The sequence below is a fragment of the Littorina saxatilis genome, linkage group LG17, assembly GCF_037325665.1.
Source record: "Littorina saxatilis isolate snail1 linkage group LG17, US_GU_Lsax_2.0, whole genome shotgun sequence".
NCBI lineage: Eukaryota > Metazoa > Mollusca > Gastropoda > Littorinimorpha > Littorinidae > Littorina > Littorina saxatilis.
In genome coordinates this window covers 27,176,429-27,201,342 of record NC_090261.1, presented here as the reverse complement: position 1 = coordinate 27,201,342, position 24,914 = coordinate 27,176,429, and the positions used below count along the sequence as shown (strand labels likewise).

Sequence of the window (24,914 nt, the reverse complement as noted above, 5' to 3'; positions counted from 1 at the left end):
CGTATAAACCAACTCACTGACGGACACTAAGCCGGCCGACCCGGGGGCCCGCTTAGGCTAAATCATGACTTCAGTTCAGTCAGTCAGGTTGCTGATTGCACCTCAACACGCGTACACCTGGGTAGTGTAAATCTTGTTGCTGCTAGCTTTCCACTGGGAGGAAGCGACCCGAATTTTGCAGCAATGGAACAATAAAATAATCGGAAAAAATAATACCCCAGCAGCACCCGCATCACTGACTCGATAACGAAACTCAATCTGTCAATGCGCATGCGTAAAAAGGCAGCGGAAGTGCCACCATCATTCTTCGATAGCCAACGAGAAGTAAACTTTCACATTGAGCAGAAGCTGTTGTGAGGCGATTGCCAGCTGATCAGCTCTTTATCTGGTCAATTAATGCACCGTGATTGGTTAACGCATGGCTGATACTGCCTTTAAAGACAGTAATTTGCTCGTCTTGTCAAGGTGAGCCGTGTTATTGTTCCTCATTGGCAGACGTGGCAAGTTCAGACTGACAATGACAGTCGTCATCAACATCAGACTCAGTCATCATCAAATTATCATTTTGCCTTCATGTTTCAATCCGCTGTGTTTTGAGTGTAACCGTTAGTATGATCGTATCCCTGTGTTTAGGTCTGTCGTGGATTTAACAATGAATGTCTATGTACTGTGATGTCCAGTCGAATATATTGCGATGCAGAGAACTTCAGAATGTTTTAAATGTTTGGAACAGATCTGAGCCTGTGTGAAAATAAGTGAATAATATGCATTGAAACAACATTTTATGTCTCGTTACGAGTGACACGCAAATATGAGTATTCTAGTACTCTGAATAGAAATCCAACTAAGCAACATCCCATCAAGTGCCGAAATAATCACTACTGTTGATTGTGGGCAGTAATGGAAAGACAAGACAAAGACAAATCATTGACAATGCCATAAATACAACATTGCTTCTTTAACTTTTGCTCTGATACTATTTTTGCGTTTGTGAGATCAAAAACTTGACTTGTTATGTGTCGATCGTAACGGAAGACACAGTGGTTACGTAATTTTGTTAGTCCAGCAATCTCAGCTATGTGAGCTATATCCTTAGCTTGCAATGCATTTATGTAACACATGTGATTTTGAGCCACAGGCCCATCTCTCTCTCTCTCTCTCTCTCTCTCTCTCTCTCTCTCTCTCTCTCTCTCTCTCTCTCTCTCTCTCTCTCTCTCTCTAGGGCGGGGACGTAGCTCAGTTGGTAGCGCGCTGGCTTTGTATGCCAGTTGGTCGCAATCAGCGTGGGTTCGATCCCCACGTTCGGCGAGAGATTTATTTCTCGGAGTCAACTTTGTGCAGACTCTCTTCGGTGTTCGAACACCCCCGTGTGCACACATGCGCACGAAAAAGATCCCACGTTCACAGCGAAAGTCTCAGGGCTTGGAAAACACGAAGACACGCATGCATCATCTCTCGTCTCTGATTATCATGATCGTATTTCGATACTTTGACGAGACAAACCCAATGCTGGTGTGTCGAAGAAGACAGCCACAGCGGGCTTGTTCGAATCAAAGTATCACACCATATCTTCAGCGTATTACCAATACCTGTCCCAATATAGACCAGTTGGTCTAAGAGGACGTTAAACCCTAATAGTCAGTCAGTCTCTCTCTCTCTCTCATAGTCATAGGGATTAGTGTGTGTTTGCATGTATGTGTCCTGAGTGTGAGTTCGAGATTCTCTCGTGTTTCAACTGTCATATTATTGTGTACATTTTAACTGACACATGTGTAAGGTCCCTTTGATAACACTACTACTACGTATCCAAACTGTGTTTCAGTTTTTGTTAAGTAAAAAGTTTAACTTTCATCATTCCAACATAATGATAATGCATACGTGTGTCAGTGTGTGTGTTCTTGATGGAGAAGAATGTACACTGACAAGGCTTAAAACAGAACAAAAAAGTCAAATCTATTCAACAACAACAAAAAGGAATAGCTGGTGACAAATCCAAAGAGAAAATACCACTGCCTCTGTCAGTGTCAGTCATGACCTTTTCACTAACAGGGATGTCGTTAGGCGTCGGACATCGGACATTTATTGATGAAAATCCCCAAATGTCCGATTCACATTGCCGCATGTCGGTCAGATGTCTTATCGTTTTAGCCTGAGCGTGGTCATTGTCCGATATGTACTCCATTCCTTCGGACAGCGCGATATTCGTTAATTTTCATTTCAAGATACAAATCTTCTAAAAGACTGAACGCTCTCGTGTTCAGCTGACACTGAAGTTGCCAGTGCCGCGTGCGGATCTTTTCTTTTGTCGGGAATTCCCGAACCGTTTGCGGTATGCGCCGTTTGGGTATTTATAACCGTCTCGGTGCAGCGCACTGATCTAAAAATAGTGGATAATTTTTAGAATAGATCAGTGCATGCTACAGGAGTACGGGAGACAACTCCAGCGGCTCTGAAGTTGTTCATGTTGGTTTCTTTTTTGTGGTTTCTTTAAAACTAAACAAATACAACATTATACGCACACTATGTTGATGTATTTACTATATTATGTGTGTGTTCTACAGCGCGCGCGCGTGGGTGTATGTGCGTGTGTGTGTGGGCGCATGACTTTGGAACAATTCCATGGAATGTTATAAGCTGTTTGGCGCAAATTCATAATGTCCTATTACAGTTTCTGAAAGCGGTCAAATGTCCTATTGATGCTGAAGAACTCAGGACATTTGTCCTATATAGGTATGAATTTGTAGCAACATCCCTGCACTAATTTTGGCTTTGTGTGCAATTGCAAACACAGTCCTTAAACAGCTATGAACGATGTGTATATACTTGTCATAGCGCAACTGCACAGAAAAACTTGTAAGCACATTAACTTGATTTAGTGACATGACAAAATCTTGTGCAGCATATTTGGATAGAGTAATCAGTATTTGCTTTGGACAATGACATGACGTGGAAGTACATGTGTTATAAAAACAAAAAATAGAACCAAACTATGTGTATACATGAATGTGAAATGTAGATCCTTTCCCTCCTTTTTTCAGAATGAGATATGTTCCATGTGAGAAGTGAAAACCATGGCAGTCCCAGTACGTGAGAGGGTTCATCGTCGGTCTGGTTCGGAAGCCACCCTTATGGCAGGAGTGTGCAAGGTCAGATCCAGATACAGAGCACTTAATTTACTGCACTTTTTATGGCTAAATAAGATTCACTTGAAGTTTTTGTTTTGTATTAAACTGCAGATGACTGATTAGCTATGCTAATCATAATGTATTTTATAATTTAATGAATACACCGGTAAGTTTTCAACTCAGATTTGTTGTAACCGCACTATACATTGTTCTAACTAGGGTTGCCATTTTTCGTCTCTTTTGGATTAGGCTGGTGTTAGTATAGTATGCACTGAGCCTGAGGTATTGTTAGTCAATACAAAGAAGACAGTGTTCCTTTGCTGATTCGGTCATCATCCATAAAATTTTCAGGGGCTCACATCCACATCGGACATACACGGATATTTTTTCCAAATGTCCCATACATTTTTCATGCAAGAGGACATATATGTCCTATTGTTTTTGTCACAAAGTGGTCATTGTCCGATTGTGCTTTTATTTGATACGGACATTGTCAGTACTTTCCAATTTACAGTAGTTTGATTTGCTATTTTATCGATGTTTTGCGAAGCGATGTGTCTCTTACCCCCCGCGGGTTAGGGGGAGTCCCATATTGGTTGGGACGAGAAAGAATTTACCCGATGCTACCCAGCATGTTGTAAGAGGCGACTAACGGTTCTGTTTCTCCTTTTACCCTTGTTAAGTGTTTCTTGTATAGAATATAGTCAATGTTTGTAAAGATTTTAGTCAAGCAGTATGTAAGAAATGTTAAGTCCTTTGTACTGGAAACTTGCATTCTCCCAGTAAGGTCATATATTGTACTACGTTGCAAGCCCCTGGAGCAATTTTTTGATTAGTGCTTTTGTGAACAAGAAACAATTAACAAGTGGCTCTATCCCATCTCCCCCCTTTCCCCTATCCCATCTCCCCCCTTTCCCCGTCACGATATAACCTTGAATGGTTGAAAACGACGTTAAACACCAAATAAAGAAAGAAAGAAAGATGTGTCTCTTCAAGCAGACGAAACTTGGGGAGACTTTATGTGCTTTTTATTGAGAAGAGTTTCCAAAGGTCGCAACGCTGAATGCTCCAAGCCGGTTGACAGTTGCATGCCTCCCTTCGCGGTTTTTTTCTTCCGAAAAAGCAACATGCCGCAGACAAAAATGTCCTATTAATTTATTTTTGTTCAGGACAAATGTCCTGTCACTTTTGCATTGTCCAGGACATTTGTCCCATGCCGCCTCTTATGGATGTAAGCCCCTGTATATATACTGGAGAGTGATTATAAACTGATATAAAAAAGGATAAGGAACTCCTAAATTTCTGATAAGGCAAAAAAAAAATAGGTGTGGTTAAGGTAACATAGCCAAAAGAATTAGGGTAGGAAGGTAGGCAATCACTTTTTTTTTTAAAACTTTTTTTCCTAATGTATACAAATTAAACCTACTTGACAGGGAAATAAGTGTGCGACTATGGATATTCTTTTGAACATATTTGAACTGCATGACGACTCGAGCGCCTTCGCTTTCATTGCGTTTTGTGCACTCGTTTTCTTGTTTTCATTTTTTTTTGTGACAAATGTAATACAAAAATTATAGGGTCGGCCCCTAAAAACAGGATAGGTCGGGTTACCGTAACCACACTTTTTTTTTTTTTTTAGTTCTGATATATATATACTAGATGAATACCCGCTTCACCGGGAAGAAGTAAAGCCGAATACCCGGCTTCGCCGGGGAAAACGACGGCTTCGCCAGTGCACCGTACGAAGGAAGGGAGATAAACGCGCAAAACACTGGAGAAGATAAGGAAGAGTTACTGGGAATGGATGTACAGAAAAACCAAAATCGGTTCAGCGCTGCGCGCTGAGAGCACGCACATGTTCAAAATTTTCCACGATTGTGTCCGGGGTCTACCTGAATATGCCCACCAAATTTGAAGCAGATCCATCGAGAACTTTGGCCGTGCATAGCGAACACACAGACAGACAGACACAAGCCGTATATAGATATAGATATAATAGATGATTACTCGCTTCGTCGGGTGAGTGGCGCACCGTACGCCGGGTGAGTGGCGCACCGTACGCGATTGACGCCACACGAAGGAAGGGAGATAAACGCGCAAAACACTGGAGAAGATAAGGAAGAGTTACTGGGAATGGATGTACAGAAAAACCATAGAAACCAAAATCGGTTTAGCGACCAGATTGTGTCCGTGTCTACCTGAATATGCCCACCAAATTTGAAGCAGATCCATCGAGAACTTCGGCCGTGAATCGTAAACACACAGACAGACAGACACACACAAGCCGTATATAGATATAGATATACTAGATGATTACCCGCTTCGCCGGGTGAGTGGCGCACCGTACGCCGGCTTCGCCGGGTGAGTGGCGCACCGTACGCGATTGACGCCACACGAAGGAAGGGAGATAAACGCGCAAAACACTGGAGAAGATAAGGAAGAGTTACTGGGAATGGATGTACAGAAAAACCATAAAAACCAAAATCGGTTCAGCGACCAGATTGTGTCCGGGGTCTACCTGAATATGCCCACCAAATTTGAAGCAGATCCATCGAGAACTTTGGCCGTGCATAGCGAACACACAGACAGACAGACACACACAAGCCGTATTATATATAGATATAGATATATATAAATAATTATATAAGTGCCTTCAAGTTTTGTTGTTTAACTGGTGTGTGAAAGATTGCATTTCACCTTGTTAGGAGCGCAGTCGGTTGCTAAGAGGAGAAAAGTTATCTCCTAGCTGGGCCAGTGTTGTCGACGAAAATACAGTTTAACGACCTCTCTGCTTAGAGCAATTTGGGTCAAAGATATCAGAGCCGAAGCTCTACGATGTGTGCCTGGGTGAAGATGAGCAACAAAACAAAAAAAAACAAAAAACAAAAAACAAAAACAAAAAACAAAAAAAAACAAAAAAAACTTTTACTTTCCGTAATGGAAATGCTGGAAGAACAGGATTTAAAATCAATTCCTTGCAGGAGATACACGATTGTAGAGATTTATTCTTTCATTCCGAGGCAGAAATGCTTTTGTATTCAAGAAACGTGGAACGTTGCTATTCCGGAAGGGAATTGATTTGATTTGTTGGTACTTTAGAATAAAATTGTGAAAAGTGGCATCCGACTGATCATGGCAAAGGAGTGAGTGTCAGACCAAGGAGGGTCGTGGTGGAGAAGCTGAGGCACCCTCTACGTACTTGTGGATTCGGCGGCTAGTCAACTGGCGAAAAGCAAACCCGGTCCTCCCTAGGACCTATACTGGCCGGTTAAAAACATATGTACAGGGCTGCGACTTTGTGTCGGTTTATTCATCAACGCCTTTATGGCACCCTCTGTCTACAGAGGCATGGGAAGGGGATCAGGTGAGGAGGCCAGAGATGTGTCTCTGTAACCCCCTCTGGGGTGGGGGTGAGAAAAAGAGGATAGGCTATTTACACTGTCATACACAGTCGTTCGCATACTCTCGCACAGCTACAAAGGCCACCCTCCTCCTCCCAAAAGAGACGGACGTCTCAGATATGGTAGGCAGAGGCTGGCTGTCTAATCTAATATATACACCTAAGGTGACACATGGAATATATGAATGTAACGTGGCATTAACTATAAGCCTAGCGCACGGGACACACGCGACCTCGGCCCCGCCGGCGGAAACACGGCAGGTGGGCGAGTGCAGCGAAGGAAATGATTTGTTCATAATAAAAATAATAGTAATAACAATAATAATAATAATAGTAAATAATTAAAGAGTAAGGAATAACTTACAAGTGCACGGGCCACACGCGATTTCGGCCCCGTCGGCGGAAAACACGGCAGGTGGGCAGGTGCAGCGAAGGAAGTGGTTGGTTCATAATAATAATAATAATAATAATAGCAATAATAATAGTAATAGCAAATAATTTGTAGCTTAATGAAGTAAGATGTGCTATGCCGAGATCATCCAGCTAGATTAATATGTAGACCAAAGATACACTCATAATACATGTAACGTAGAACATTTACTAACAATAAACACATAGACATTTACTATTGATATAAACATAGATACACATAGTTTAATATGGGGAACCTTAGATGGTTGTGGTACGAAAAAAAAATAAAATAAAATAAAAATAAAAAATACACATAGTTTAATATGGGGAACCTTAAGTGGTTGTGGTACTTACCCACACCCACATATAAAAAAATAAAAAAAAAATTTAAAAAAAAAACAAACATGGGGCACAGGTCCGGGAACCTTCCCCCTTCCATGGACACGGCTCAACTGGCAGGTTGCCAGGTTCCGTGCCTGTCCAGAGGCTAGGCTCGACCGGCCTGTGCAAGATAGAGGGTCGGGAACCCTGTCCTTTCCAGGGCCAAGGCTCTACCAACAGACCTCTGGGTTCCTTGTCCTTTCGACGGTTGGCAGCAGGAGGGAGGATTGGGGGGAGGTCCTTCTAAGGTCTGAACTGGATCTGGCTGGGCCTATGCCTCCAGCAACCTCAGAGCCATTTGGCCACAGACGATTTCAGGAATGGGGGTGGGCCTGACAGGATGGGGTGTTTGGGGGTATCCTTCGAAAGTCTGAACTGGTTCTGGCTGGGCCTGCATCTCCAGCATCCTCAGAACCATTTGGCAACAGACGATTTCAGGATGGAACGGGTCAAGGTTCTCATCGGTATCAGGCCGAGGGACTGATGAGGTCGGAGGAAGTCGTGTAGACTTAGTCCGTGGGAAGTCCTGTACTGGGAGAGTGTTGCCATCTCCGGGGTCAGAGGTTGGCAACCTGCGAAGAGGTGGTGGAAGTCTAGGGCCATTCCACATTCGCAGCGGGGGAAGGTGAAGGAGTAGTAGGAGCTCACGGTGCGAATGCGCCGGAGCAACTGCATCTCCTTCAGGGGGAACGGGTGATGGTGGCCCTTTCTGTCCGGAGGCAGCGCTAGCCATCCGTGCTTTGTGCATCTTTCCTTGAGGGTCTCGCCATACCCTTTTCTCACAGCCTTAGCCAGTTTGCCTTTCGCTTCTGTGACCGAATATTTCAGGTCTAGGACCGGGCCCTCGGAGAGGGCCGCGGCTTTTGCTGCCCTGTCAGCCAGGTCATTGCCCCTGATGCCTGTGTGGGATGGTAACCACATGAGAACGAGGTCGGTGCCCCGAACCATAATTTGGTGACATAGAGCCTGGATTTCCATGCGGAGTTCTGGTCTGTTGCCTGTCTCGCTTGCCAGCGCTTGCAAGGAGGATTTCGAGTCTGAGAGGATTGCCACTCCCATGGGTATGGCCATGTTGTCGTTCACGTGGGAGCAGGCCATGAGAATGGCATACATCTCCGCCGTGAAGATACTGACCCCCTCGTTTAGTTTATATTTTCGCACCAAGCAGTGTTGTAGGGTCCTTCTATCTATTTATACGACTTGTGTCTGTGTGTGTATCTGTGTGTCTGTCTGTGTCTTCGCAATGCACGGCCAAAGTTCTCGATGGATCTGCTTCAAATTTGGTGGGCTTATTCACAGAGACTCCGGACACAACCTGATCGATGAGATATTTCAACATGTGCTCTCAGCGCGCAGCGCTGAACCGATTTTGTGCGCGCTGAACCGATTTTGGTTCCACCTCAGCTACCCGGGCCCCCATACCGACACACCAAAGCCAAAGTTCTCGGTGGATCTTTTTCAAATTTGGACACCGTATTCAGCTACACCCCGGACACAATATCATCGATGAGATATTTCAACACGTGCTCTCAGCGCGCAGCGCTGAACCGATTTTGGTTTTTGTGTTCATTTCACCATTCCCAGTAACTCTTCCTTATCTTCTCATCTTCTCCATGTTTTCAGCGTTTACCTCCCTTCCTTCGTATGGTGCACTATAGTATGAGGGGGGCATCTTCGGATATTCCCGGCGTTCTGTTACTATTTTTAGAAGGTCACCGCAGTGTCCAGAACGTAAATTGGACCCGTAAATTATCCTCACTGTAAAAGTGCAAAGGTCGAATCAATTTATAGCCACGCGAAAAATACACTGTCATCTATCTCTCTATAGATACGGCTTCTCTGTGTTTGTGTGTGTGTGTGTGTGTGTGTGTGTGTGTGTGTGTGTGTCTCTATGTGAGCAACACCTGGGGATTGTTCAGTTCTGTTTGTGATGTGGTCTGGCGGCTTTTGTGTATTTGTATGTACTGGCCTTCCTTTGAAAAGCCATAACAGTTCAAAAGGGCTTACAGATAAGCTCTAAATTGCTCAATCCTGTTTGAGTGGAGTTCGCCTCCAAAGGTGATTAACACGGTTACATTCGTCGACAAGGATGGGACTCGATATGGTCAGGAATGGCATTATGGCCACTGAATCATTTTCGTGCTGTTCCCATTCCACGAATCTTGGAGGGACCTAAGCTTGGCGGGTTCATTGTTCGGACCCGGCAAAGCCAGCGTACGGCTCTAAGTACTTCTTCCCGGCGAAGCCGGCTACCCGGCGAAGCGGGTATTCATCTAGTCGGTCATATTCTTCTTTTTAAGGATTAGCTGCCTTTCCCTGTAACTTGTGTAAGCCACATTGTGATTAAATCACAATAGATCTGTCCAGATTTGTCTGTAGGAGTTTAAGGCATCCTTGCGCTTGGTTACATTCTATAAAATCAATAGCCTACCTGCATCCTGAGCAGAGTAGGAATTTTTGCTGAATTAATTTTCCAGATTGGCATAGATGTCGGTTCAAAAATTAATTCAACATTACAAAAAATCCCAATCTCCAAAAACCACAGTCGGGCTGAAAAGTGTTGCTAGCCATGTATCCAAGTGAAACTAAGGATGCTCTTTTCCTACAGAAAAGCCTGAACAGATCTGTGGGGTTTTTTTAAGAAAAAGAAGGCACTGATCCATGCAAAATGTATCTATCCTTCTGTATTCATTGGTACAGTAAGATATTTGAGTGCTATATATGTACGTGTGTTGTCTGTGCTTCATTGAACGCTGAAGAAGAAAGAAGAAGTCTGTGCTTGTGAGTTCAATTTGTAGAAGATGCCCTGTACAACAATTTTGTCTCGTGGCTTATAGTATAATATTGTTATCAATGTTACAGGATTGTGGCTGTATGTGCCACAAGGGATCTGTGATATCTTCCAAGTAAGTATAACCTTTCTGTGCTCATTACATGTGGTACCATTTTTTTCTAAGACATTTATATGCATGTTTAGTATGTACAAGCAGGATTGCAGCTGCCAATCATGAATATTTCATTCTCGAAACCTGCTCCGTTGTTCTTGATTAATACTTTAAGTTTTACCTCACATCACACATTTTATGGTACATTCGCTCCTCTACGTCAAATTCGGATATTTCTCAACCAGCTCATATAGATCGGAATAAGATCTTTATAGCAATCAATAATGAGATGGGTCTGGTTTAGACGAAGAGTATTCCCAAGTTAGCCTTACACTACTACAGCTGTTGCTTCTTCAGACGTTAATAAGCTAATTGGCAATAAGCTGAATTTGTCTGCCATGTAGTTCATTGATTTTTGGCGAGCATTTTGCACACAGGACAACCTGGTTTTGAGTGGCTTCTCTTAGTATTTCTTGTGCAGATTTTATTGAAAATTGAATATATTTGAAAAGCTCAAATTTACCAACTCAAAGAAATTGATTTAATTAAAAATTAAAATAAAAAATATGTTTTCGGTTTGTTTTGGTTCTTCTTTCTTTCATTCCTTCCTTCCTTCCTTCCTTCCTCTCTTTCTTTCTGTTTTGTGTGTTTTTGTGTTGTTTTTCTTTCTATCCCTTTCTGAAGTGATGGATGGGTGTAATACATTTTGCAGCTTGGTTGTAATGTGCATGGACTTTCATGCAAGTAACTTTTTTTTCTTGCAAAAATTTTGATTGGTCAGAGAAATAATCTTGTATTTCTCATTGCTTTCAAAGTGTTTGTATTCCAAACATGTATACTTCACACATAATGATGTGGATACATGAGGAGGAACACTAAACCATGTTGTGTGTGTGTGGCTGTCTGTGTTGCTGTTTTGTTGTAATGCAAGATAGTCTTAACTGATGCCTTAAGTATATATCTTACAAGTGCTGACAGGTGTCACTGTCCACACCTGGGACACGCATCACGATTGAAATAACAGCCACGTATACTGTCGGAAGAATGTATATTGACAGCACAACGGGATGGGGATAACGAAGCGATGGGATTATGTAATAAAGATGTTTGTTTATAAGGAGGATATAGTCACTTCTTGTTTGACGTACGCTGTTGCTCTGCACACGCTCACTTGATCTGAGGAACACTACAAAAGACTAATTAATGCTTGACTTCTGAGGCTGTAATAATTGTTGTGCATTGTGTTACTGGTGATATCCTGCTTCAGCAAGATTCGGTAGGTTTAATGTCTCATTGAATGGCTCTTTAGGTAATCTGTTAGGATTGGGATATTTTCCTTTACATGTGCATCCATGATGAAATTCTATGTAAGTTTCATGTTAAACAGTTATAGGCCATCTGTCATAATTACTGTTATTCATTGTACACACAGTATATATTTCTGTCTGATGTATATTAGTATTACTTGGTGTCACACTGTCTTTTAATCTAATTTCCAAAAATGCATCATCTGAGAGAAAATGGCTGCATGTTGAAGAACTTGGTTATCTCTAAATTAAGTGAAAATAGAATTTTTAGTTTCTGTCACACCATTGTTGAATTTTGAGCACATGAAGATGTTACAAAAACAGGCATTAAAAGTCAGCCTCGGGAGACATGTTTCATATTTCTGTTCCCGTAAGTTTCTGGCAGATCAGTACAACTTTGCACTTAAACTTTTCAGTTTCTAGAGCACCCCTCCCGCCAAGTTTTGATCCAGTGAGTAAATGTGGGTTTGATGCATTGGTGAAAAAAAAGGGCAATAATTATTGTTTGGGTTTAACTTTTTTCTTGATTTGTTATATTGATTTTAGCAGCCATTTTTGTCCTGTTACATTTAGAATTCAGGTGTAGTTTAGTATTTGTAGTATGTGAGGGTACATTGTTTAAATTGGTTTTGTTATTAATTGTTTGATTTTTTTTCGAACATTTGAAATCTGGTTTACTGTATGTTTGGCAGTGCTTGTTGCCAGCTTATCGATGGGACCATGAAACAATGGTATATGTCATTCCAAATTTGAAGACAACGGGCCCATAAACACAGGATTTATTAGCGGTCAAAAGCGTAACGGATAGACAGACTGACGGACGGTCGGAAACACGGACAAAGGCCTTACAATATTAATTTGATGTAACACGCACTGAACATATAACAGGAAAAAAATCATTAGATTTAACCATATTATTTATTTGCAACGAGTGTCATAATATTCACCTTTCTTTGTACCAAAATTCAAAATTTGGTTAGGGTTACGTTTTGTAAACTTGTGCAAAAATTTAACGATCAATTTTTATTCTTTTTTGATATCTTATTGTGTTTTATGTCAACTTTTCTGGAAAATTTAATGGTTCTATTTGCAAATATATTCAGTTGAAGTGAGCAGCTGGTCTAATTTTAGCACGTAAAACGTCATGTACATTGACGAATATTAGCCATTTCACACAGAATGGTAACATTTATTCATAGCAAAAACCATGATTTTTATGTGCACAAAGTCGGTATTTACGCCACACACAAAAACAAGTAGTTGTGATTTAATTAATCGGTTAGATACCATATCCAATAGCCTACCCTGATTTACAAAAACAACGTGAAAAGTCAACATATTCAGGAGGCTGTATCTTAACAACGCTACGATCGATTTCTCTGATTTTAACACATTTGTTTTATCAGACTTTAAACATACATCAGCGATTTTTAATGGTTGTTTAATTGGTGTCGGATGTCTTTAACATGGAGGTTCTGTCTGTATGTGTACAAGTGTACAAGAAAAATGTCTTTATCTCATGTAAAAGCCTAGTCAGATCTGAATTGGCATGGAGGAAGCCTTGGTATATATCTTAAACTGCCAATGCTCTCAACCCACCCCACCCCCCATTTTTAAGGCCTTTTCTTTCACAGAATGTGTTTGAATTTTCACCAACAATGGGTCCCATATATTCATAATCATATGTTCATGAAGAAATTGTAAGTTATTTTTAACCTTATTTCACATGCCTATGGATGTTAGGGCGTTGGTTTGGGTGCTATTTCACCAGTAGTGACATTGATTCTTTGAAATAGGTTTTTTCGGGCTGTGCTTTACTTATTTGAGTTTAGCCATGCATGTGGGTTCACAAAATAGGAATACATTTTACGTGAGTGTCATGTCTGGCTTTGCGTGCTGCTGGTTCACTGAAAAGAAAGGTCCTTGGTGTCAAGTTGACTTTACGTTCCAGTATTCATACCTGTGATATCTCTAAATGTTCAGACCTTGAAAAAGGCCAGACAAATAATATAAGACATGTTTATAACAGCTAATATTTATATGGGATTTCATGAGCACAAAAATTGTGTGTTAATTGCTCTGTGAAGTAAGTTTTGTTCTGCAGACAGAAGCGATTTAAGAATGTTTATTTGTCTTCAATGTGTTTTATTCTAACCACAGGTAAGCTGCATATGACTATTAAGTTGTTATTGATTGAAAAGAAAATTCCGATTGACTTGTATACCCAGCTAGGGGATATTTTGTTGTTGAAGGGAGCTTTAGAATGTAAGAATTGTTTCTCCAGCTTTGGGAGAATTAATATTCTACCTCGCCCAAATCGATATGCATTTGTGCACATTTGAATTTTGGCCTGTATCTAAGCCCCTCGAGGCACTATACTGACCCCCCCCCCAGGCGGCCCATACCAATAAAAACAGTTTTATTCTGCTAAAAACCACATACTCCTTCCTTACCCACAACAACATTAATAAGATAAAGCAAGTCTAAAAAATGGTGTTGGTGTAACACTTTTTGGACACACTGACAGATTCCTGGCCATATAGCCCCTTCGTTCATGGTTGTTGATCTACACTGCAATCAACCAGTCTTTCTGTTGGAAGGTTAGTTAAGAGTTGATCTAGGAGAGACACCCGACAGCTGTTGATCATTTGATGATGTGGAAACACTGCAACGGTGATAACTACCACCGCTTATACAGCTTCAATATCAGCAGCCATGTTCAATCTGCTCACACAACCTGGGCCAGGTTGAGAACTTCTTCAGAAAAAACAGCCATCTTTTCACTATTCTGACAACAGTTACGCATTTTCTTGTTGTTGTTGCTGTTAATCTCTTCTCAGCTAATGCAGATCTCTAAAGATGCATGCAAACCCAGGTCTGACAGAGATAAAGCCAGTGGGAAAGTCTGAAGGAAGAAAGCAGAACCAAAGCTGATTCAGGGAAGGCAGCTGAGCTGATAAAATAATTTCAACATCAATCTGTGTTTATTTTGGAATTTTGCCAACGAACTTGGTGCTTCACATCTGGCTTCAACTCATTCAGGCTAACCCTTGTCACAAGTTCATGATAGCCATTGTGTCAAGAAAGTTCTGCAACCGTTTTGTCATTGTTGGTACAGTTTGGTACAGTTTAGAATGAGGATGAAAGTCGCTTGTTCATGTCAACGCTTGTTGTGCTCTTAGTAGTCTTACATGCCAGGAGATTGGGGAGCCCGCAATAACTCTGAGCACTTACTCTTGTTACACATGTTGTATTCATTTAAAGTGCTTACATTGCTTTGTTTCTCAGATCTTAGTTTACACCCCTACAATCAGCAACAGATGTGATGGGCCACGGCAGCCTCAGTCCACAGCTGATGATACGAAGTGATTTTAACAGTTTCTGATAAGTGTTGTCCATAAATCCGCACAGCTTGCACCTCCACGAACAAATTGAGGCACTCCACAATCACCCACAATGAAGTCAGGCCAGCCTTAGTCAAGTGGAGAGAGAGCTGATGGAGGGACGATAACGGATGATGCATAGTGATTTTAAGTGTTTGACATTAGCATTGTCATTGCCTGATCTGTTGATAGAGGGACAAACTGTTTGACCTCCACAAACAATCGTGACACTTAACAGTCAACTACAAGGCAGTCAGGCCAGCTTTGGTCAGGTAGAGAGGGAGTAAAATTGACGGAGGAAGAAGAACTCGAGATGACAGAAGCTCTACAACCATTTTGTCCTTGTATGTGCAGCTTGGACCTTCACGAACAAATCGAGGCTCTCCGCAGTCAGCTACAGCGCAGTCAGGCCAGCCTGGGTCAAGTGGACAGAGAGCTGATGGAAGGCCGCCAGCTGATGGACATGGAGCTGACCAAGACGCGCGAGGAGCTGGTCAGGCTGCGAGACCGCTATGACCGCCTGATGGACAGCCACAAGAAGATGCAAAAGCTCAACAACAACTTGGAGGACAAGCTTCTCAAACTGGTCGGTTGGTGTGTGGGTGTGTTCGTCTGTGTTCTTCTGTGTTGGGGGTAGGGATGGCCAGTTACAAGCATACGCAGAAGCACAACAACAACTTAGAGGACAAGCTTCACAAACTGGTTGGTCGGTTTAAGATGTGTTGTGTTAGGGGGGGGACTGACTGACTGACTGACTGACTGCCACAGGAAGATGCAGAAGCTCAACAATAACTTGGAGTACACAGCACCGCCCTGATATGGCCCTTCGTGGTCGGCTGGGCGGCAAACAAACAAACAAACAAAAAAAAGGCAAACAAACAAACAAACAAAACTCGGGTCAGTCATTCTCTCTCTCTCCTCTCTCTCTCTCTCTCTCTCTCTCTCTCTCTCTCTCTCTCTCTCTCTCTCTCTCTCTCTCTCTCTCTCTCTCTCTCTCTCTCTAACTAACTATGCCCACCCCCATCCCATTCTTGTTCCCCATCTCTGTAATCTGCCTGTAGGTGTGAATGTGAAATGTTTTCATTAACCAAAGGAAATAATTGCGAATGTTGGTGGAAAAAGTCATTCACTGCAGCAGACTTTAACAGTGTCAAATGAAAACAGTTATGGTTCTTGCAAACATCGTTTTCTATATTTTCAATGACATTGAAATGACCTGTACAGTTCTTTTTTTCCATTCTTTTTTTTAATTTTGCGTGCATTTGTTACCAGGTGCAATCATCAGAAGCAGAGAAGACGGCATTACAGGAGCAGCTGTCTGATCTGACCACCCGTCTCCAGGATGCACGAGCATATATCACAGAGCTGGAGGAAGAAAATGTGAGTTCACTGTCATGGTGGTATGCAGGCCAACTTAGTTTGTTTGTCTGAGTTTGTCGGATGGTGTTTGGGATATTATTTTTATTTTTTTATGCTGATGTTTACATTGCGTTTTAAAACATCTTTTGAAAGATGATGATTATATTTCTTATTTACACAAATGCTTTTGAAAGAATTCATTATGATGATGTCTTTGTGGCAGTAATTTGCATGAAACTGTCCAGACAGCGGTGTTCGAGACAATGTTGGGCAAAGATTACTGTCTTGTTTTTTAGCTTTGGGTGTTTCTTTTTTGTGTGTACATTTGTACTTGTTGCTTTTCTTGTGCTTGTTTGTTTGTGTGTTTTTTGTTGGTTGCTTTTTGGGGGCGGGTGTTCCTTTCATCTGCAGTTTGCCATTTTATGAGTTAAACACATGGTTCGCAATAGTCAAGGTTTTTGACTCACATGCGAAGCAAAAGTGAGTCTATGTACTCACCCGAGTCGTCCGTCCGTCCGTCCGGCCGGCCGGCCGTCCGGCCGGCCGTCCGGAAAACTTTAACGTTGGATATTTCTTGGACACTATTCAGTCTATCAGTACCAAATTTGGCAAGATGGTGTATGATGACAAGGCCCCAAAAAACATACATAGCATCTTGACCTTGCTTCAAGGTCAAGGTCGCAGGGGCCATAAATGTTGCCTAAAAAACAGCTATTTTTCACATTTTTCCCATTTTCTCTGAAGTTTTTGAGATTCAATACCTCACCTATATATGATATATAGGGCAAAGTAAGCCCCATCTTTTGATACCAGTTTGGTTTACCTTGCTTCAAGGTCAAGGTCACAGGAGCTCTTCAAAGTTGGATTGTATACATATTTTGAAGTGACCTTGACCCTGAACTATGGAAGATAACTGTTTCAAACTTAAAAATTATGTGGGGCACATGTTATGCTTTCATCATGAGACACATTTGGTCACATATGATCAAGGTCAAGGTCACTTTGACCCTTATGAAATGTGACCCAAAATAAGGTAGTGAACCACTAAAAGTGACCATATCTCATGGTAGAAAGAGCCAATAAGCACCATTGTACTTCCTATGTCTTGAATTAACAGCTTTGTGTTGCATGACCTTGGATGACCTTGACCTTGGGTCAAGGTCACATGTATTTTGGTAGGAAAAATGTGTAAAGCATGTGAGTCGTATGGGCTTTGCCCTTCTTGTTTCTCTTCAATTTCAGAAAAATGCTGCTTCAACAGAGCAAACTCAGTGTATCCTAAGCTCATGCTGTCTAATAAATGCTTGCAGAATTATATTCAGTTCAAAACATTCTGTTGTTTCAATCTTTATTTCCCACAGCCATTGATGTTTCTGTTCAAACCAGGCACACCTGTTGTTTACCCAAGGCCACTTTTGGTTTTCAGGAAAAGTACCGAAGTGACTGCAACACGGCTGTCCAGATGTTACAGTGTAAACCCTCCAGTTTTGTTGGCCAGAGACTGACCGCTGTGAGTACAAAAATCTATTGAAAGCAAGCACAAGTTCATTGACCGTATCAGAAGTTCTGACACAGCAAAAACAATTTGATGTTGTGATGTTGTGAATTTCTAGGGTTGCATAATTTACAGAAAGCTTGGCTTCCTCACTCCATCAGTTACAAGACTTTACCAGGCGATAAAACTTTACCAACACAAATTTTTCATTTGAACTCTGCATCTTAGTGGGTAGAGTTTTACTGTGTGCTTTTCTGTCAGATTTCACAAACCCCAAAAAGTCATAAATGATTTAAAATCTTAGGAGTTGAATTTGTCTCTTAATTGTTATTCCAGTGATCCGTTTGATTCTGCTTGCCATTTTCCAGTGCAATACATGCAATGTTTTACAAATGCGTACTGTCCTAGCTCCAACCCCCCCCCCCCCCCCCCCCCCCCCCCCCCCCAAAAAAAAAAAAAAAACCTACAACAACAAAAACAGTCATTTTGTAAATCCGTTTATTTAGACTAGCCTATTTTTGACTCACCTGTGTAATGCAACCCTCCCACATTTCTTTCACCAGCTTCCAGTAGACCTGCAGGAGAGGGTGCGAAAACACATGACAAGAGAGCAGCAGATGCTGTCCCAGAAGGCCGAGGAAGAGCGACTTGTACGTGTGCCGATTCCAACATTCCCTCCGACCGCCATGGTCTTTTCCGTCGACCCGAGGCACAACGGAAACGCAGGCGCTCCATCGAACACCATGGACCTCAAAGACACTGTGCCCATGTCGCTGATAGCGCGCGTGTTGACTCAGGGCCCGTCGAAACGCAACACCATGAGAACGTTCATGTGTGTAAACTGTCGTCGTGACGTGTTGGTGGCCGACAAAGGCACACAGGCTAACTTGTTGATGGACCACAGCATTGTTGTGGAGCACATTCCTTCCAACGGCGTGCATCATGGAACGTCGGCCAAGCTCTATCGTACGGACTCCACTGACGCCGCAACATAGAGGTGTGGGTCTTTGTGGCTTGCGTCATGCAAACATTCGCAGCCAAATCTCTATCGAACGGAATCTACCAATGCAGAGATCTAGAGGTTTGGGTCTTTGTGACTAACTTCGCGCTGAACATTCACTGGTAACGCTCTATCGCACAGACACAGCATCATAGAATTTTCAGTCTCTGTGACTTTCACTGGCGAGGTTCTATCGCTGGGACTCTTCTGACGTAGAGGTTTCTGTCTTTGCCACTTGTTCCATGCAAAATATTCAACACTCTATCACGCAGTATGTGCATGTAGCTATGCTTAAAACTGGAATTCCAGCATTTCGGAAAGCATTTTGGCAAGCAGTTCACAGGAGAACATAGCAGTCTGAACCAAGGAAGAGTAACACTAACAATCATCCCATGGAATTGGTGTCTCTAACATGTTTCGGGCAGAGTAGTCTTTGCTCTCCGTGTGCACTGATGTGTTTGTTTGTTCGTTCATGGGCTGAAACTCCCACAGCTTTTACGTGTATGACCGTTTTTACCCCGCCATTTAGGCAGTCATACGCCGCCTTCGGAGGAAGCATGCTGGGTATTTTCGTGTTTCTATAACCCACCGAACTCTGACATGGATTACAGGATCTTTTGCGTGCGCACTTGGTCTTGTGCTTGCGTGTACACACGGGGGGAGTTCGGACACCGAGGAGAGTCTGCACACAAAGTTGACTCTGAGAAATAAATCTCTCGCCGAACGTGGGGACGAACTCACGCTGACAGTGGCCAACTGGATACAAATCCAGCGCGCTACCGACTGAGCTACATACCCGCCCACTGATGTGTTATTCAGTGGATCAAGTTGACAGTTACTGGTACAGTGGTACGTGTAACGCCATGCCTGTCCGATGAGAGTACATCTCCCAGTAGAAGACTCTTGCTGTTGTATCTTTGACATTTATCTACTAAAATATACCTACTGCGTGAGTCGACATGCAATGTAGAGACACTTTTGACTGTTCTCAAAGTCAAAGGTACCTCGATATAATTATGTACACTGATCAAGGAAGGAGACGGGTTTGTTTGTTAATATCGATGTACGATGCAGGAGACTGTACAGTTCCAAGAAATGTGATGCAGATGGTTTACGGCCACTTTTGGCCTGATGTCATCTCCAGAAAGCTGAACACAGTATGAAAGATCAAATAGCAAAGGGAAGTAAGCACTGTAAAGATAGACAACATTAATTGAGAGCTATGCCGAACGAGTCTTAGTGAAGCATTCAAAGTCAGAGAATAAGGAACGTTGCAATAAAAAAGGGACTTTCGATGCTTCTTGTTCTCTCAGACGCTAGGAGAGTGGTTCCGCATAACACTCACTGTTGTCTGTGTTTAGAGTTCTTGCTTCTGTGTGTTTTGTAATCTTGTCATTCGCAATTTGCCTCACTTGGTTATGACAGTATGAAAGGCTTTGGGTGTGTTTCGTGTGCCAGACAAAAGGCCTGCTTAGTAAAAGATTATCTCTAGCCGACTAGGGTTTCTACTTCATGTTTATGTGTGGGGTAGAATGGGATGTAATGGTTGATGAAGTTTTTTTGGTTTTTCTGATCTTTTCTGTTTTCGTGCATGTTTGTGTAGCTGACTGTTATCAGCTATAGTGATACCTTTGCTTCTCTTTGTGTTGTGATCTATTGAGGCTATATTATATTTGTAGTTTTGTACCTTAGCTTTCTCTCAGATAACCAATAGTTCTTGTAAGCTCACAAAGTCCATGTTGTCTGTAGTTTGAAGAGCTTTTTTATCATGCTTCTCTCTTCATCTTATTCACTTGGGAAGAGATGTTTGAAAACTGCTTATAAAAGCAAACTGTGCTGATTTTTTTACTTAGCTTTCATGTATACCCAAGAATCGTGATTAAACTGAGCATGCTCAATGCTCATTCATAATTTCTTTTCATCCGATGATCTCATTCGGTTTTGAAGAGACGATTGCACATCGCTTCTAAAAGCAAAATATGCTGATGTTTGCACTTAGCTTTCATCAACCCAAGCACTGTCAATGTGTTACTGAGCATGCTTGTGATCTGTTTCACTTGGGATCAGATAGGTTCTCTCTGTGTCTGGGATTGAATGTAGAAAAAATCTAAAGTCTGGATGAAGAGAGAGTAAATTAAATAATATCTGCTGATTATTGGCAATACTGTTGCACAACTACATTGCACTTCAACTATAGTCTTGTGAGTGTTCTATTCATTTTTAAGGTTGACCTGGTCTGTTCAAATAAATGGAACACAAGCTGGACTTCCATCCATATGTTGGTTAATAAGACCGAAGGATTAAATTCAGTGCACAGTGGGTGCTTCTGGTATGGACTGTTTTTATGGATGTGATTTCCATGAGAACATGCAAAGTGGCAGATGCATATTGTGGTATTTGTTCCCAGTTGCGTTGTTTAATATAAAAATAATATTCGGCAGGGGAGGTAACAAACATTTTTAGATATGCTTACTCTACTGTACATGTAGTAGAGTGGACTTTTATTAAATGCACCTTGATTGTATAGAACACACTTTCAGCTCTACCAAGTGCACTTGTATCCCCCTTTTTGCATTTTCGCCATAAACTACTTATAATGAACAACTCTGCTCTTGGGTTTGTATTAATCCTTCTCATGAAAGGTCTAGATCTGTGAAATAGCAATTGGGATTGGTTTTGTCAGAACAGTGTAATAATGTTCTGAGCTTTTATCCCCATAAACTACTTGAAATCCATATCTAGTATGTCTCCTCTTTGATGTGTGTAGTTGGAATCCTTCTTTTGAAAGGAATTTGTGAGATTAGCTTTTTAGATTCTTTCTGGAAGAGCAACCAGTCATTTTCTGGTCTTCTACTTACAGTACATTGCAAAAATGTGTATGTAATATATAAACATATTCCTGGTCTGTAGAAACATAGCCTTTTGTTGACGTTTTATATCACCCCATTGCTAAAAATGTACATACTTTGACATTTGTGAATGTGAAATATGTACAAATAACACTTGCACGGGAAGTGTTTAGGATTCTGAGGTGTAGATGATTGCTAAATGAACGGTGTTAGTTCTTTCATGATGTTGGTAATTTGGAGATGGAACTTTGGTATGTGGACCAGTTATAATTGTGCGGTACATTTTTCATCATACGGTCTTTGTACAAATTCATTATTTATTTTCTGTTGCAAGTCATGATTCTCACCTTACATAAAAAAAAAAGTAATTAAAACAAAAGTCACGACACAAAGTTTGCCTCTTTCATATTTTTCAAAACATGCTGACAATTTTGAGACTTTTAAAATTCACTTGTAAATATTCATAGTATACTTGGGAGAAATTCAACTTATTACTAGTTTAGTATCAGTGTTGTGATCACTAATTTGATACTCACTTCTCCACGCTTTTCCACCTAGTCTAAAGGACCAAAAAATCTAGTCATGCAGCTATATCTCCAGAAGATGAAATATTTGTTAAACTTAAAGAGACATTGAGCAGATGTTAGGTGTGTCTGAAAAGAGTGTAGCTGCTGGATCTCATCAGAGGATTTTGTGTCATTAAATGTGCACTCACATGGACACTACAATTTCAAAGCTTCGGGAAGAATATTCAAGTTGGTATATAAATCTAAAAAAATAACATTTTCTCTCTCAGCACACGTGTGTGTGTGTGTGTGCGTGCGTGTGTGTGTGTGCGTGCATGTGTGTGTATGTTAATTTAAGGATGTGCTTTGCATGCAAGAGCATTGCAGTTGAATTAGCTAGTGTTTATCACAGCTGTATTTATCATGCCTCCTGTTAGGTTCTTCTGACATAAGCTACTTTGATATTATTTATTACTGTCCGCCCTTCATTTTGATCATAGTATCCCTCCTACGTAAAACGGATTGTTAAAAGATTCCAACAGAAATATGATTCCAGAAATATAAACAAATTTCCCCACTAAAAGGCCAGAGCATTTTTATCCCTCACTTCAAAGTTTTTCACCTGCTTTTCATTGAAAAAAAGTCCATTCCTTGTAGCTTTACATTGCGCTTTGCATGCTCCCAGTAACCCTTAGGATTCAAAGATGGAATGTTTCGCAACAGCCCATTATTCAGAAACAATCTCTCTAAATTATACTATGTGTTTGTGATTGCCAGTTGACTATTGTCGTCTCATTGAATGTTTCTGGAAACTGTTGTCTTTGAATTTTAGGTGTCTGAAAGATATATTTAGTTTTAAAAATGGGGAATGTACAAGGTTTGTTTTTTAATTGTCATGCGTTCTGTTTTTAACATTGCATTTTTATTTTTCTCCAGACTATCGCCATAATAAGTGAGCCCACCATGACGTTGTACAAATATTAACAGCATCAGATCATGAGATGTGTGATTTGAACAAACGGTAGACTAGTAGTGTCAGATTCTTGTGCTGTCACATACTATGCAGTGATCTTTAGTCACTTTTTTTTTAATTATTTTATTTTATGTCGGACAGTAGTTAGAATACTTCCTGAAAAACATGGGAGTTTTCTCACTGCCTTGTTTGCTGGACGGAAATATGTGACAAATAGCTATCGCATACCTCATTGTATACTTTTATCTCTTTATGATTGACTGTTGCACATTTTTATTGTTGGCTGTACTGTGCCATTCTGATCATCATCGCTCAACGGCTATTGCCAGTTATCTCTCTGACCGGACGCTAAAGTCCTACGCGAATCTATCAAAACAAGAATACAGAGTTATCTCCCATATGTTGTTCACGAGCAGTGTTCGCGAGACGAAAATGATTGCAGATTGGCCGACTTCGACAGTGATCTCCGTTCTGTTCTTCACAGTTATGATAAAGACATCGTTCTAAGGTCAAAACAAGTCAAAATTTTGGGACTGCTGCCGGAAGGAGACCGTAATATATGGTTGCATCACTGTAAAAAAATCGTCTGCTCCAGACGGAAACCAAACGGTTGATTATCACGTGACACTTTTGCCATATTTAGAGTTGTTTGCACAGTAAATACAGCCGCAAAAAATAGCTCGCTTGAAACTGTCTTACATATCAATTCCTTTGTAATTTAAAAATTACACAACACCATGAAAAATCATTATCGACGAACGCGAATCTGCTTACATCCATAACACAAAATGGATTTCCTCGCCAGACAAGAAAAACCAAGGCATCGTGTCAGGGTTATGAATGAGCCGAACTCATTTTGAGCTGAGTTCAGGATGGTACTGTGCTTGCAGTAACTGGGTTGAATTAACGGAATTTCAACAAGCTGTCTGTTGCTTGAGTTGTTGCTTCCGTGATAAAACCCAATGGCCATGTTCCCAGGGAGAAAAAAAATTACTAGATGAGAAAACGTCAGAAGGAACTGCATTGTTGAAACTTTTAACATAAATATGCAATGTCCTCAAGTCACTATTCTTGGCATGCTTATCAAAAGCTTTAGTGATATGGTTTGTACTGACAGTTCTGCGCATGGCAACACTTTTGTTCCCTAGGTACATGGCCATAATAAGGCAGCTCAGGCTTTGAGTGGTTTACATGGGTAGAAGACAGCATTTGTGCATTTATTTGTTTCCATTGACCTAACAAGTACTGATTTTCAATTTTAGCAGATGCATGCACATGGACCAAGTTATATTTGTTTGTGTTACTGTTGAAGCAAATTATATTATAGGAAAGCTTAGGCATTTGGAGAAGTCATGTTTGGGAAACCTTTTTGATGTTTCAAACAGTGGCCAATTTAATCGAGACGATTCATGTTCAGTCGTAGCAAGTATCTTTTGTGTGTAATGGGAGTATACATTTCTTTCCACACAAAAATTGAAGTAAAGTGGTACTTGTATAGGCCTGCTGTGGTGGAAACAGGTGCATGTGTAATATTTCTTGAAACACTGTTCCCAACACTGACACCGTTTTGGAGAAAAAGTAGTTGCCATCTTTATCAGTGCATGGAGGAATGAATCACTTGATCATGAATTTCATACTCATCTTCCATATTCCAAGTATTAAATGGATGCAATTTTGTCTCACCTGTTCGAATTGTGTGTGTGTGTGTGGCCATGTACATCATTGTACAACATGTATTTATGCTTAAATTTTAAAATGTAATAGTTACACCCATTTGAACAAAGCACACAGAAATTGAATCATTAAATTACAAGGTTGCCATTAATCAACCCACCCATCC

General features: G+C 41.2%; 1 protein-coding gene across 1 annotated transcript; it reads left to right on the top strand.

Moving 5' to 3' along the window:
- Nucleotides 1–307: 307 nt before the first annotated feature.
- Nucleotides 308–24,751, top strand: LOC138952298 (tight junction-associated protein 1-like). The gene is made up of 7 exons (XM_070323933.1): nucleotides 308–465; nucleotides 3,039–3,146; nucleotides 10,180–10,223; nucleotides 15,247–15,478; nucleotides 16,165–16,272; nucleotides 17,678–17,761; nucleotides 18,310–24,751. Exons 2-7 carry the CDS (start codon nucleotides 3,072–3,074, stop codon nucleotides 18,739–18,741), a joined length of 975 nt encoding a protein of 324 aa, XP_070180034.1. The 5' UTR covers nucleotides 308–465; nucleotides 3,039–3,071; the 3' UTR covers nucleotides 18,742–24,751.
- The last annotated feature ends 163 nt before the right edge of the window (nucleotides 24,752–24,914 follow it).